We start from the raw sequence: 16657 nt of genomic DNA, 5'->3' as shown, positions 1-16657 counted from the left end.
AAAATAGTTTATCGTGTTTGTTATGTCAACCATAACAGTATAGATAATTCACATGAACTAAGACATGGCAACTTCAAATTTTACATTACCATCAACAATTTGAAAATCGGAGAAAATTCTGTAAAGCTGAAAAGCATTTATTTTAAAAATAGTGTTTAAACACAAATTTAACATCGTCCGTAACTAATATATTCATTCATATGAGATTTTACCAGCTCACTATAAACAACTATTCGTGCACCTGCTCAGAACAATATGAATTGATCAATACATTTTCATTTGCATATCTGCTGTTTATAGACAGTTGTGGCCATTGAAAACCTTATTTACCTTCCCTATGGAGGTGATTTCTAGAATTCATATTTCGACGCTCGATCGAATACCCACCTGACTTCATGAATAATGCATATATTTGCCTGGAATTGATTGCATTCATCAGTTTCCGTTGAACATGAGGAAATATACTCACGTACACTAAAACTGATGAATATGTGTTTCAATATTTAAAAACGGATATGTTCCTTTCACTGCAGACTTTTCTATTAAGACCGGAAGTTGTTATTCATATACGACAGGTCTACCTGTAATGGTATATCCTACAAAGTTATATTGACATACACGTATCGATAACTAATTGATACTATTACCTACAATATTGTTTTTTAAGGGGGACACAATATTAAAATTAATAACAAAATTCACCTCGACTTTCATGGTTGAGGTCAAATTCAGTCAATGTCTCATTTGTCATACTCCAAAATATAGTAGAAGTAGTATTTTTATGCTTATTTAAAACAAACATGCATATAAACTTCTCAATCACTTATGTTTTTCGCTAATATCAGGACATAGTATGTAAGATAGGATTCGGTGCCTCCGTCACGGACAGGATTCCATTGCTGTTTCCGGGACAAACAATACATTTAAAGGGGTTTGATTCCAAACGAGACTGCACTTTAGCTCTTAAAAATCGGTGTCTTCTTAAAGGAAATGATTATCATCAAGTCCGACTTTAATAGACATACGATGTTGTAGCTTAAAAAGTGTATACTTACAATTTCATTTAAGGAGTTCTTGCGTATACGCAGATTCTATGATGTACATGTTCTCTATTCAGTAAGAGATATTTCTATATAATGGACACATGATCTCTTATCTCAACATGATATTTGTAATTCATCACATCTCCCAATATTGTAATATGACTGCTTCATTTGATCAATGTCTAACCGTTATTGGTGATTGACAAATTATCTCTCCATTTTTTTTCACAATAAAAAGATTAGAAATGCCAACTACTTAATTAAAATTAAATACCAGGTACTTAGCGAGTATAATTAGCGGATGTACTAGTAATTATGACGGCGAGAGTATTTATTTATTTGTTTAATTGAAACAATGAAATGGTTTAGATAAATCTTTTCACATTTTAATTAGTCACTTAACACACATACTTTGTAAATAATTGCATGTTTTAATTAGTCAGACGAGTCCCGAGGGTGATTCTAGTGTCCTGTTAATAATTACTAGCTATGTTTTCTCGGCTCTCCCTCACACGCTTGGGTGAACCTGACACCCAGGGAGAGAGCTACTCCGAGGGTCGGGGTACTCAGCCCCACCCCCGAGCATGGGACTATATATACACCCGGTTTGATATCGATCGCTACATTCAGTCTAAACTGTCTAGATCAGACATTGAAATCCATACTTGAATCTGCCTATATAACCAAGTCCATCTTATATTGATGAAATATCGACCCCTCTGATATTCAAGAAACCCCGAAGAACTTTACAACTTATAAGATATCTGCTGAATTATTTCTTTAGTTTTCAAGTAGCCCTTCAGCTATTTTGTACTTAGAAAACAAGCAGACTTTAAGTTGAACTATGGAAGATCCCGTAGTTATGTATGACGTCACAGGGACAACAGATGATTTTCAGGTAAATTGATGTGAATATACAGTTATCTATTTATCAATATTGTCTAAATTATCTATATTAAAATGACATGATATCGACACATCATTAGGATAGGAGGAATTCTAAGGACTCCCACGGTGCTAACTCCTGTTAGTTCTAGTTAATGTGATTTCGTGAGTAGTATAATACAAATTGTATCACGCTCTCGTCCAGTGGATAATACGATTATATCTCCCTGTCGAATTTTATTTTTCTGCTTACACTTTTTACTCAAAATTCGGCTTTTCTTTTCTTATTGAACCAAGTTGTCGCCAGTTGTTCGTCTAGGAAATAAACTTTAAATCCTATTAACTAATTGACAAAAAGACACAGGTACTCAATTTCATCTTGGCTTAATGACGTAACGAGAAAGACCGGTCTTATCCAGTATAGTGTTGTCTTAGTGTTAAAAACCTTCTGTTGAAATCGATTACCAGCGCTCCGTCGCTTTGATGACAAAGAAACGTGTTTTTATTGACTTTCTGTGTTTACTACCTGTTATTCTTACAAACAGGATATACTCACGGCACAACGTGTTTAACATACTTGTAAATGTAATGTTATGGCATTGAGTAGCCCTCTGAATCTAGTCATATACATATCTAATTACATATTCGTTCTCAAAAACAATTCCATTGGAAATAGACATTTGTTCAATCAGACAAAATATTTATCAATTCAATCACATTCATTTACTTGATAAGAAAGTTCCTTATTCCAATTAAACATAAATAATTTAATGGTAAGTTAACCATCTCCGTACAAAAGAAAAAACTCAAAAATTCAATTTTAGCGAGTACTTTCTTCGTTGTTAGAACAAAGCTTATTACATACAAATTTCCACTTGATCGGTAAGCTTGCGGTAAAGTAGGCGGAGCTTAACCACATTCAACAGCGAACCAATCATCCATGTAAGACAGTAATCCAATCAAAAGCATCCATTTAGTGTAACCCCGCCCACACGTGACTTCCATGCAGTAGCAATGAACCAAGGGCCGTCCCATCGGTATAAGCAGTCATTTAGCTCGCGGTTTATTTAGAAATCGTGCCTCTGGGCGAGATGAACGCTAGTGTCTTGTCTGAAGTACACACGACGATCGCTGTTGAACCGTATACAAGGATTTAGGGAATAACAGTTTCTCTTCTAGAAATTCTCAAGAAATATTATCACCTCATTTTCACATGTAGTAAATTTTCATCGAGTTAATAATGCTACATGGAGGAATTCTATAGTGTTGTGACACGCATATTTGGATTGCTATCCCGTGGGGTGGCGTTTGTGAGGGTGTGACCCCCCGGTATGGCACAAGTCAGCCCCGTGGGACATAATCATATTGGGGCTACTGCTGAGGAGGTAGGGGGACAACAGAAAGGCGTGGTAAACGGAACAGCTAGTCTGACGGACTTGGATCACAACTCCCAGTACTACAAACCACAAGTTACAACTATGCCTTCGGCTTTCGGTATCATAGATTCCGAGGTGATTATACAATAGCTTACCTGTAGGCTGTACCGTGAACTACCCCGAGGAAATTACTCTTTTTATTGACATTACGGATTTTTTTATCGATTCGTTTTTGAAATATCAATATGAAATATTAATCCTTTATTGTATTTTAATGTATTTACTAAATATATTTACTTGTATTTTCGAGGTTGACATTCAGGTGCAGATATATCGTGTGTAGCGTACAGAGGTACAATAAATACACTTACTGATGTACGTTTGAAGGAGAAAGTTTTCCATATGGTTGACTGACACAGTCATCCAAATCATCCCGGATCTCTTTTATTAATATATATTTGTCACGATGACAATTAACCAGCTGTACTTAATATTTGCTCATAATTAATATGTTTTGTTTCGTATTTTTTCTAGGACCGACGCGATGTGGTCAGCAGCCAGGGTTTGGGCCAACTGGTCACTTCAAGTGCAGGGTCATTTCCTCCTGCCCCAAGACTTTCCCATACACCTACATCAGATTTCCAGCCTCCGTACTTTCCCCCTCCCTACAATCTACCATCCCAGCAAAGTATGGAATTCCATCACCCTCATTTTAATACGGACTCTTACTCCCATCTTGGAAGTTTCCATCAAGGAACGGTCACACAACAGCATTACCACCAGCTTCATACTCCTGACTCCCGGAACGTTCTCCGCCCCCGGGAGGATGGGCTACACAACATGCACCACGGACTCCCTGCCCCTCATGACCCACGGAGGACGGAATACGGTGGGATGAGGCGACCGGACATTCTAGTCCCCGGTGGACACCATCTTGGTTTTGATCAGGACCCAACCATATTAAATATACACACAGGAAACGGGTTACAAGTTTTAGATGAAGGCGTTCACCAGGTATGTTAATCTTTTATATTTATTTTAATTTAAACATGTAAAGATTCTTCTATTTTAATTGTCACACATTTAAATATTCTACTAAATGAGTTGGTTTGTTTCTGTGGATTTCTTAAACTATTATTGAGTTGTCACAACTGTCTTGTCATTAGACGTGGTGAGTTCTCTCTAATATCAGATTATATCAACGCCTCGAATGATTAGCACAGTCACACGAGTATTATACTAAAGCTAGCTTAGGCCACCAAAGGTTCCCTACAAACGTCTCTCAACAAATTGTCGGTTACCAAAGCAATATATTTCCTCAATGTCTATCATTAAAATCGCATAGAGACATTCTCAAGTTACAATATTCTACCTCAGAAAATTTCACCTCGTTTCGTCTCGTAGAAATTATTATGAAATATCGTTAGTGTTCCCCAGCTAATTGGAGAGTTACAACTCCACAGTGAATGAAGTGAGATTTGAAGGTGGTAAGAATGCTCTCTTCTTTAATTGAATGTCGATTTTTGAGGTAATTTTGAATGACACTGGGACCTGATTTTTAACAGTCCTCGGTATGAAGAAGAGAAGGCCATTTTATTAACTACATTGATGTGTTAATTTTATCGCAATAATTTACAGAGCTCACCAACAATTACTACCGAAATTAATTTAGAAATTAAACGAACGCGAAAAAGATTTAAAGCCGTCATTGATAATAGGATTGTTTAAATTAACATCAATGAAAATGTACCATTACAAATGAACTACACTCCATTCTTTATTTTCTGTCTGAACTGTTGAATGTAATTTTCCCTATTTTTGCAGATGTGTTTTCATTTGATATTTAAATAGGAATTTTAATTTTTGTTTTCCGGGATTGTTGACAATGGAAGTTTATCAATTTTACCTGAGGCTATACATAAACACTATACATTGTACTTACTAACAGAGAACTTTATCTCAGTAAAGATATCAATTGAGATTTTTTTTTGCGTTTAAATTCTTTAATTATCAAATTTATGTTTACAATTCTTTGTAGTATTTAAAATAACACATGTTAATTAAATGGAATATTTCCTTGAAATTACAAGTAAAATAAAATACATCGGCTGGTCTCCATTTTGATATTAAATAGGAGTTGGGGACTCGTACACGATAAATGGATGTAGTTTACACCTGTATTCAACCATATCTCTATTATCATCCTCGGTACAAATGACCAGAAAAAGTGTGACTCAAGCTTGTGCGCCTGTCTAGAGCTCCAGGGTGGCGCCGAATCACTCTGTCTATCTCGAGAATCTTATTTCCGTGTTTAGGTACAAAAACGACTTAATTCAGGCCGACATTTTCTTTTGTATTATTTTTAATGTAATTTTATTCGAGTCTTAACCTTCATGACATTCTGTAAATCTTTCCAACAGAAAAAAACAACAACTTGAATAAGAACAGTACCAGAATAGGAAGATATGAAGACGTTCATTTTATATTTGTCAAGTTTTTAAAAGAGAAACAAATGTATTGAGAAGCACGGAGATTCGTTTTACCTGGCCAAATCATATCGCACAAACTTATTGTAAACATCATTGTGATGCCCTTCCACTTATGACATTTCCACAAAGACCCTTAGCTAGAAATATAAATCAGCCATGCAGGACTAAAAGCATACCTGATATGGTCTGTTTATTTTTTTTATTTCTGATGATAAATTAATATCAATACCACTTCTTAAACTGATATATGAGAAATCGCTGTGGTATTTTTCTGGACATTTTGGAAATTTTAAGGAGAATTTTAGTTATTATATTAGTAGAGACTTATAATACTACTCGCAATTTACGTTTTCCTATGTAGCAACAGTTCCATTAGTACAAGTTTAATTAAGTAAAATATCTTTCCGGTGTTTATTTAAATACTAATCTTTGTTTAGACAAGATTCAGTTGTTTAGATGGTACCCGTTCTGGGACCACGGTTATATAAGACAGATATGGAATAAGTCCATTCCCTATTACCCGGTATTTATCCTAAAATCAGAGTCTTCCACTTGAGTTATATCGTATAAAAGCAGAACTCTAGTATCAACCTCATCCGCTATATCAATGTTGGTTTTTAATTAAATCTCTATGTAAACAGGCCGACATGAATACTTCCATTCACCTGTAATGCATGATAGGTCAACAAAGCTCCCGACGCGAGGGGAGGGGCAGCTTTTGTCATCTCCGCGCCCAGCTCGACCCATAACCGGTCAAAATGTAGGGGTCATTTATCAATCTGGACAATGTAGGTTGGACACTGGTGACGTAAGTGGTCATTCCGGTTCCTAGTACATGCCAAGTCATCAGCTTGTCATTTCAGAATTTCCTACAAATAAAATGTTTACTTTTGACAATCCAAGAAAACAAGCTTCCTCATGGAAAAAAAAATGTTATGCCGTTGCAGTAAAAAATAACCACCTTCTGAAGTGAAACAGTTCTAGTTAAAAAAAAACAAAAGCACAAAAAACCCTCAAAAAACAAATATCAACATCCTTTTCACTGGAATCATAATTTACAATGAAAACATGATTTTGTTATGTTCAGATTTTAAGAATAGGTGTCGCTGTTACAATGTTATGAATTTTTTAAGGCTGATTTTGTCTGTAAGATTGAAAGGTTCTACAAAACAGTGGCTCGCCGAATTGTGATTCTCTAGGACAAGATTGATTTATTTTTATTTTACATAAAAATATTTGATAATACTAAAATATTGCAGTCCAGCTAATTCCATTTTGGATTTCAATCCTTACTCCAGTAATTGTAACAAAAAAATACATGTATTTCATGTTAATACCTATAACAAATTTTATTATCAATCAATGGGAAATTTTTCACGAAGTGATATTTTATCGATTTTCTTATGAAGCTGTCAGTATGAGTGTTGAAATCTACGCTGATTTTTCTTAGATTTTACTCTCATGTCCATATAAGTGCATTCTGAATGTTACTAACAAAACAGCTAGAATTTCATATATAGAATTAATTTTTGCTGTTCTATTTCTAGTAGGTGGTGAATCGATTTCATCCTCACATGTCATTAAGTCATAAAAATGTCTTGTGTGAAAATTTAGTGATAGAATCAAAACAAGGCAAAATGCTGGCATAGCAATTTACTCCAGTCCCTGTGATAATTATCTCTCAAAAACTCTCCAACCAGCATGGCTCGACATCCGCGAAAATACCATCAGTGTTTATTTACATTGTATATTGAAATTTGAGCCAGATATATATTTAATAGGAATAGGTATAATATTTTACTTCTAAGATAATTTCTACATTTCAGCTTTAAAATATTTTTTATGATAAAAGTATGTAAATATTGATTCCAATATCTGAAAAAGGAATTTATCCTAATTATATACTCACCTTTCTAAAATATACACCCAGAGTATGTTATTTCAATTAAATCATAATTTTCTTTGAAATGATTCAGATGAATTTAAATGATACATGTAACAGTTCTTAGTAATGTGATACCTGAATACCTCGTGTGTTATGGAGCATTTCATTTTTCTATATTTCTTTATAGCAATCTTTATTGTAATTCTGACTATTAAACAAGACTGCCGTAGGGCGAATATTGTAATGGCAGGACCGTTAGTGTATAGAACACATGCTTACTCAGGCTTGTACAGAATTGTGTAGGGAAACTTCTTAAAAAGAGCAATACATGATGATGATACAGGGATCATCTACTGATAACATATTTTGAAAGATAAAATTTCACTAAAACATTTGTATTCCACATATATAAAAGATAGGTTTATTATTTTCTTTTCTTATTTACTTATCAACTTATTTCTAATTTAACTGTAGTAATTCAAAAATAAAAATTGAAAATTTCAAAATAAATCGTCTAAGGTTTAATTTTTTCTAGTTTGTAACTGGACTGTTACATGTCCATTCCCAGAGTAAAAAGATGTTGAACTGTGATTTTCGTGCGGAGTTTAAGTACACACATTAAATGTCATTGCTATTTAATAGAGGCTTGTAGTTACTCCTGCCTTTAGAGGTGAAGAGAGGAACACCGCGATCGCTTATTTCCGCTCCAAATCACAGGTCACATCCATGACAGCGCGGTGATAAAGTAGAAATGTATATTTTACATGTACATAACAACTCGCATAGAACTTCAGGGGTTATATAGCAATCCTCAAGACAAAGGAAGTATCAGCCTCGGTTTGGCAGTATATAGTTCAAGATTAATTTGGGAATTTGACAACGAGATACTATTTCGTATTCTAAGTTGATAGATTCATAATGAAATTCACATTCAATCCACAGACGTAAAAAACAGCATAAAATAAAAATTAGAATAAAATTATTTGTTCCTGTATAAACTAAAATATCCACTTTTCAGACATTTGTGGTTGGCGCTAGCTACAGCAGGTGCCCGTTCGGACCTACTGTATACCTGTTGTGATTGATGGCACGTCGTCAACTCGTGACGTACGCGACAGATGAATGCGAATCTTCAATCATCGAAAAACTCCTAGTCAACCGAGTTGCCATGGCAACTTTCCCTAAAAGATTTACTTTTTGACATTTCCGCAAGAAAATTTCATTTTAAGCCGAATCAATTAGATAATGTATGATGTGCTATAAGATGAGGATGAAAATGCACAAGAATTGATTTTGGTTTTATTTTGCAGGCTGGCTTGGAAGATACGACTAGTTTCATCTCAGGGGAGCATAACCACAGCGTGATCCGTAAAGGTAAGTTCGCTCTTCGGTTCAAGCTATTATAACCATCCTTCCGTCATCTTCTTTCCGGCTGAATTACGTCACTTGCTGACGTGACCTCATTTCGGAGCCTCGCCAATAACACAATATTGTATGCATGTACTCATATTTATGGAATGGGTGAATTTACTGTGATTGTATTTGCAAAAAATAACTATGGACAGAAAAAAAACTCTAAAAGAAAAGTGTGAAAATCGATTAGTTTGAATTGAAGCACCTTTCCAGTAAAATAGTTTTCAGTGAAAATTAAAGGCAATAATTGAACCTCAAAAATATTTTTGATGTTCTTTCCGATAAAATTTTGATGAAATACATTTAAGAATTGTTTAGGTACGGTAGCATATTGAGCGTGAGATAGTGGTTACTACGTGAAATCACCAGGTGCCGATTTCTGTTGGATTGAGACATTTTAGCTGTGATTTCATGGCTCTTGCTCTCCGTTACACATAGGTGGGTTCGGTATTATAATAAAAACATAAAAGGTTGTTGGCGTCAGTAAGCGTGGTAATTGAAAGACTATATTTGTTTTGTAACTAAAAGGCTGCCTTTACCATGACACATTTGTAATGCTATAACGCAGACATTTCCCCCTTCCAACCTTCTGATATTGAATGGCGCTTTGTGATTTGAATAAGATTTCTGATAAAGATTTGAAGCCTTTTTGGATTCATTAGTCATTTTTAAGTTAGGGAAGAGAAACCTTTTACGGAAAGTCGTAGAAATTAATCCCAACTCGTACTGCAGGTTCTTTGGATTCGTTGTTTGCCACAGGAACATATGTCTGCCCTTATAAAAATGAAGTAATTTGTTTGAGTAACATTTTCTATAACAAAGAAAAATGGTAATTTTAAGGACAATTAGTATCAATATTGGTATTTTAGCTCTGATAGTTATCCATATGAACACGATATATTCGGCCAGTGTTCAGTGTCCCAGTAAAGCTTATATTTACGGAAGTAAAATGCCGTTTACCCCCGGGGCTGATTTGTGTGTAACGTTACATTTTTGGTTGGATATTATTTGTGGTGTTGACACTGTAGGTTACAGTTATACGTAAACATGATAGGGTCTGGCTACACCTATAGAGCCCCGGGGAAGTTAGTCTCACTAACACAGGTGAATTCGTGCGCCGGTGTGTGGACCATGAAAGAGAAATTTAAGATTCTTCCCACAATAACTCTCATTGCTGTTGGTTTTATTTCGCTGTGTTTGACGGTCATATGGGTGGCAAACGTCTCGAGATTGTCTATTGTCAATACTGAACACAAGAGGGCATTTTTTCTTGTCAGGCGGCAACATCAAACTAACTTTAAATCGTAATTGTCTTTGTAATTCTAGTCCATCTAATGCTTAGCGTAATCTCGTTCCGTCAACTGACAGGGTCGATATACCCCTTAACCGCCCCTTCTGTAAAGACATCGATTGTGTCCACATATTAAAAAAAGTTTGGTCACTTTTCACGATCCCGTCATGACTGCCTTGAAACCATAGTTTTCGCCAACTCATATTTCAATTCTATATAGTTTCCATTTTGATAACGTGTTCTCATCCCTCTTCCATAGAAGAACTTCGCTCTTAATTTCCTACCACAAACATAAATTACACGTACAGCAGGTCTCTTGGGTCGAGAATTAAAGATATATTATTTACGTACTTAGAGATTGCCTAAAAAACATCATTATGAATCACATGCAACTTGTGTTTACATAGTTCACTACCCATTACATACTACATGTATCCGACGATACTACTGTACAAACTGACAACCACAATGAGTTCACTCCATTTTAATTGATAGAGAGCGTATGGGTACAAATGACTCCTACTGGATATGAATGCACTCAATTCTAACTGTTTCTTTAAGGGGAGAATTGTAACATTGTTGTTCAAACATGGAACCCTCAGCTCTTCCCAGGTGTTTTTGATAACTTCAAATGAACTCTGATTCTTGAGTGTTTGCACATGGAGATGTATTTAAACTCAGTCCACCTCTGTTAGTTTTTAGATTAATGCACAAATATGGTTTTTGTAAATGCCTTCTAATTTCCATTGTAACAGAATTCATGTAGTGTATTATAGATACAAAACAAATATGGCGTCTTTAAAAAGATACTTCCGGTTATGACAACCATTAAATTACTCTAGATATGTTTGTCATCTTCAGGAATATTGCAGAAAAGATCGATTGCAATATTTGAGGAAAGGATTCCAAGTTCTAATATTCTAATCGTCGACCAATTACAAGCCTAACTTAGGTGGAAGTAAACATTGGTGGTTTTACTTAATGAAATTTCTGAGGATGTCTTTGTTTGCCCAATCTTGACTGCAATAGGATAGCAGTTAATTTCATAAGGCACGAGCTCAGAGAACACAATCAGTTTCCCTGCTTCGTCCCCTCGACTGAGAACTGATGCTGAAGCTGATACAGCACGCTATTCAATATACATTCATTCTTCGGGTATTGATTATAAAGTAAATGAGACGGAGGGTCTTGCATTCTTTATTTTAATGTTTGAAGGATTTCTTACTCTCTTTTTTTCATACTTATTTTTCCGATCTGAATTTTTCAAACTGAAGAGATCTTTTTCAAGTATTTTGGCTTAACAAGTCTCGCTAGTGACTAGGGATGCATGGCTCATAATTAGCTAATCTGTATCATTACCAAGCCGAGGAGAGAAGCGAGAGGAAAATTGAATTAATTCTGTTCGGGTGAATATTTCTAAGATCGTAGCTAATGAGAAGAAATTACTCACAGATTATGTGTCTGCGGCCTTCTCTCACAATTTATGAAATTGAAGTAAAAGGCCTATTCCCTCTCTCTCGGTCTGACAGATTTCTAAGCTATCAGACCGCCCTGGAAACAATAATGTACCAATTTCAAGTGCCTCACACACCGAGTGGAATACGAGAATTGGTAATCGTCTGTGAAGCAATTCTCACTTCTACCGTCTAGTGTACTAAACAGATTCAAATAGGGCGATGTAAATCGTGTTCCATTATATAAAAGTTGCTAGTACACTACATGTTTACTGAAATTGTGTGTTTAATGATTTTTTAGGTATCCGACAGAAGAATGAAAACAACAAAGACCTTGTGATCTCCGGTGTTTCATCGCCTAGCGATGTCTTCTGTTCTGTTCCGGGTCGTCTTTCTCTTCTTAGTTCCACATCAAAGTACAAGGTCACAGTAGCGGAAGTACAAAGGCGGTTGTCTCCACCTGAATGTCTCAATGCATCACTCTTGGGAGGTGTTCTACGCAGGTTTGTAGATTTATCTAGCATGCACGTACAATTTACTTTTATGGGTAGTTATAGGATTATCAAGTTTCTCTAACCAGTGCTTAACATATTCCAAGACGATATTGTCTTGTTTGGATGGGCGTTTATCTGTACATTGGGTAGAGGACCCCCTAGGTACAATCGTCCTGCCATCTGATATATCTTTAGAATCGCTGTACAATTTGACTTCATTAAAATAAGGTCACGTGATGCTTGAAACTGCGAACCTCATCATTAGTATTTGACGGTACAATTGTGAGGGTCGGTGGAAGAGCTAAATGACAATGATCCGCTCGGTGGGGTGCAGTTTTCCAACAATCCCTGAGAAACACGGTCTGTCTTTAGTAGGACATAACCCGGGCTAGTTAAAGAACATCCGGCCCGTCTTAAATCTATAACAGCTGACACGGTTGAACTGTACATACATTTCAGTAGAGGTGACATAAGGGGCTACATTCGTGTGAATCAAAGGAGCTAGTAAGCAATACTACATAGAGAGCGACAGTAGCGACACGCTTGTAATTTCTGACAGTATGTAGGACGGGGTAGTGAGGATTAGTGGTATTAGGTGCCAAGATAAATATCAGTAGTGTAAGAGCTCTACAGTGTGATAATGCCCCTACCAGGCGTTACCGTCAAGAGCAGATAATCCCACATCAACACTTTTCACAATACACGGATTATCTTTCCTTGGTGAAAACCAATAGCACGTTTAATCACTCAACATTTCGTAACCAGAATTATTTCTTCGTTTTAAAGCTCAAGAATCAAGGGTTTGGTTATGAAATATTACCATTGTGTATTTGACTGAAGTATTAATGCGTGTCAATGAATATAGAGTATTTTTTTGGATAATTTCAAGTACCGTTTTCAATAGGTGGATTAGTAAATAGTATGGAATTAATTGTGTTCATTACTACTGTATTCTAATATAAATACTTCGTTTTTCCAGAGCCAAGTCTAAAAATGGTGGACGGTCACTCCGCGACAAATTGGACAAGATTGGGTTGAGTTTACCCGCTGGACGCAGGAAGGCAGCCAATGTCACCCTGTTGACGTCGCTTGTCGAAGGTAAATTTAATTGAAATGTATTTATCTCAAGAATGTTTAAATACAAAAATTTTCACGACGTATATCACGGTTAAATAAATTTACCGAGAATAAAGCTGTAACTTTTTTCAATTTTCTGCCGTTTCAACGATCTGATAAGATTTACAAAGTCTCACATGAGCGAGTTATAGGTTTTAGTTTAACAGTGAGGTAAGGAAGTACAGCCATGGTTGACAGAGTGGCAATGTGAGTTGGTGGTTTTGTACATACATGTACCTCTTACCTGTGACGAATTCACCGTAAGGTATACACCACGACACCTATTTCTTTGAAACGGGCACTTTCGTTTAGACCTCTCAGTAAATTAATTTTGCATTACACATACTTCTAAATAATATATTCAGATGATTTGATCGGCGAGTTTCTAATATCCCCCCAAAAAATTTTTTTTTAGAATTTTCAACTGCATTAAAAGTGATTCACCCTCTGTGAAAATGAAACGGCTGTTCTGTATTCTCACCATTGATCATCGGTCGACTGGGCTAAAATATTTTGCTTTCCTGGCGACGACACGGATGATAAATGGGGATAGTGAAATCTCCCATGCGTGACCAAGGTCCTAGAAATACACGCTAACTTAATGAGTCTTAAATCTAGCATGCATAAAGCAATACATATTCTGTATGAGCATCGTCACATCTTCCACACAACTCCCGCAACTTAATCAACAATTATAGACTTATTAATAACATAAACTGTTGATTATAAAGGTATACACATATGCACATATATATAGAATATTTCAACATTTTCTATGCATTTACATATACTTACTCTGATGTAAAAATATTTAATCTCTCAATGTATTTTTCAGGTGAATCCGTGAGGTTAGCTCGTGACTATGGCTACCTGTGCGAGACGGAATTCCCATCAAGACAATGCGCGGAGTACAACTGTCGTACATACACAGATCCCGCAGACCAAATGACCAGGAAAAATATGATTTTAGCCACAAAGTAAGTTTATTTCCCTGTTGTTATATCTATTTATTGAAAATACATATGTAAAAATAGTTAAGATAATATTGTTATTTCAAGAAAAAAAATAATTAAATAGAATTGTATCACATTAAATATGATGTAAAATGAAAAATTAACGTTTTTTTCGTAATTGTTTTTTTCAGACAAATTCTCAAAGAGTTCATGGACCTACTAAATCAGGACAGGTCTCCATTAGGAAACACCCGCCCACAGATGATCCTAGAACCCGGTATCCAGCGTCACCTTACCCACTTCAGTCTCATCACTCACGGATTCGGATCCCCAGCTGTCGTTGCCTCGCTGACTGCAGTTCAAAATTATCTGAACGAGATGCTGAAAATTTTAGACAAAAATTACTCTACATCTCAAAATGCTCAGGTGCCCAGTGGACAATTAGATAATGGAAAGACAAAACAGGAAAAGGATGAAAACAGAAGAGAGTAGTTGTCATATTTCCATGAAAAGATATGGGAGAAAAAAAAAACTGAACTTCCGGTTCAATGTCAAAGAAGTGCTTGATCGTAGCATTAATTCATCATTCTTAAAACGCAAACGGTGCCGTGTTTTAATTAAAAACCGTGACGTCATTAAGTTATTTCACATTGGGATGATATACATACAGGAAATCCAGGTGTCTTTCCACAACGGACAAAAATGGAATCAGACGTAATATGTGAATTAATATGACTTGACATATAAAATGCCACAAAACGACAGTGCAATTTTTTACGATTGTGTTTTTGGTACTACCCATGAAGGTCGGGGCCTTGAACTTTCGTTGCATGTGACCTGGGAGCACTGAGGGTTGTAAGTGCCTATTATGTTGCGTTTGTCCTGCCCTTTTGTGTTTCGAATTGTCTCTTTATCCAGGTCTGTTATTTTTGAAAAAAAGAAATCATACATTGTATTTTGCTTTGTCAATATTAATTTCCCATACATGAAATGGCGATAACAGTAGATACACTGACATAAATTGTGGACAATATCACGTTGTGCATGAATACATTAAAGATTATCACTTCTATTGTGATGGGTGTCAATTTTATGTGGTAAAAGGATGACGGACATAGGTCGCTCAAAGTCAATTTATGTTAAAGAGTTTTACTTCAGCATTCCGGATTTCTCTCACCGTAAACGGGTCGACATACTATAGTCATTGTATCACCATTTTGTTGTATATTGAACTATTTTGAAAATTATTATTATGTGATTATAATTTAAATCTCTAGTCCAAGTTCATGTTTGTGCCGCATTTATTTTAATTTTCAGCAAGCTGCAAGGCGAGAGTGTACATTTTAATTTAAGTATATATGTGAGAATTTAGAAGCTCTGTTTTATTTTGAGATGTGTATGTCTTGAAGGAGTTTCTAGAGACATTCCTCTAACATGTACAGATTGTGTCTATGAAGATGTCTTTTATGAATCCTCTTACCAGGTGTTAACTGTAAGAGAGGTGGACAAAATCAAATATATTCACGTCCATTTCATTTCACAGTGGAAAGGATGTTATTCGAATCCTAATAAAGTTTAGAAATTTCGTTTCTTGTTTACGGTTATTTGTGAAGTGGAAGGTATTGGAGTCAGTTTACACAAATAGGTCCATTTTGTACTATTCATTGTAGTTGTTACAGTAATTAGAAAAGAGCGTTTAACATTAAACACGGAGGATTTTTTTTATTTTATTTACATATCCGTAAAAAGTACACAGCCCAGAGCTATGGTTGTGTTGGATCATATTTAACAAAACAAGAAGTTAGACAAAAAGAAATCTGAATTATCAAGGAAACAATTGCCAGTCAACATTGCAGAGATTACCATTGAGGTTTTGGATGTGTTTGACAAGATTTAAGTAGGTGTCACGGAAAAAAGACGCTTCGCATATAATATATAAAGACAATTTTTACCCCAGCAAATAAGTACCGCAAGTAAAATTTGAAAATATACAAACTTTATCAAAATGCTAAACCCAGCCCATTAACAAACGTGTTTATTACTTAAAATGTGGAAACTCCCCATTATCTGTTCAAATTGACACCGTTTGTATGGTAAAGTTTAATACTCACAAATTATTTAACGATGCAGAAAGTTCTGGATAAAATTGATTTACTGATGCAAATTTGAGAAAAATAAGTCATCATTATATTTTCAAACATTAAACATACAAAATATAGAAGTCTTGTTGTGATTAAACATGACAAATGAACTTATCT

General features: G+C 35.5%; 1 protein-coding gene across 1 annotated transcript; it reads left to right on the top strand.

Annotated features, from left to right (window-relative positions):
* The first annotated feature begins 3259 nt into the window (after positions 1 to 3259).
* On the top strand, positions 3260 to 14891 carry LOC132562048 (transcription factor AP-2-epsilon-like). The gene is made up of 7 exons (XM_060226771.1): positions 3260 to 3439; positions 3839 to 4318; positions 8989 to 9052; positions 12138 to 12339; positions 13310 to 13428; positions 14282 to 14423; positions 14591 to 14891. The coding sequence occupies exons 1-7, from the start codon at positions 3260 to 3262 to the stop codon at positions 14889 to 14891; spliced, it is 1488 nt and encodes a 495-aa protein (XP_060082754.1).
* Positions 14892 to 16657: the final 1766 nt, after the last annotated feature.

The sequence above is a fragment of the Ylistrum balloti genome, unplaced genomic scaffold (genome assembly GCF_031769215.1).
Source record: "Ylistrum balloti isolate Yb309-2 unplaced genomic scaffold, AGI_CSIRO_Ybal_v1 Utg371336, whole genome shotgun sequence".
NCBI classification, from domain to species: Eukaryota; Metazoa; Mollusca; class Bivalvia; order Pectinida; family Pectinidae; genus Ylistrum; species Ylistrum balloti.
The sequence above is the reverse complement of the archived record's forward strand: the minus strand, read 5'-3'. Positions and strand labels throughout refer to the sequence as shown.

Bases quoted from the DNA above. Each gene is read 5' to 3' on its own strand.
- LOC132562048 (XM_060226771.1), top strand. From the start codon at position 3,260: ATGGCACAAGTCAGCCCCGTGGGACATAATCATATTGGGGCTACTGCT. The intron at 3,440-3,838 runs GTGATTATACAA...TATTTTTTCTAG, and splicing joins TCGGTATCATAGATTCCGAG to GACCGACGCGATGTGGTCAG. The intron at 14,424-14,590 runs GTAAGTTTATTT...TGTTTTTTTCAG, and splicing joins AATATGATTTTAGCCACAAA to ACAAATTCTCAAAGAGTTCA.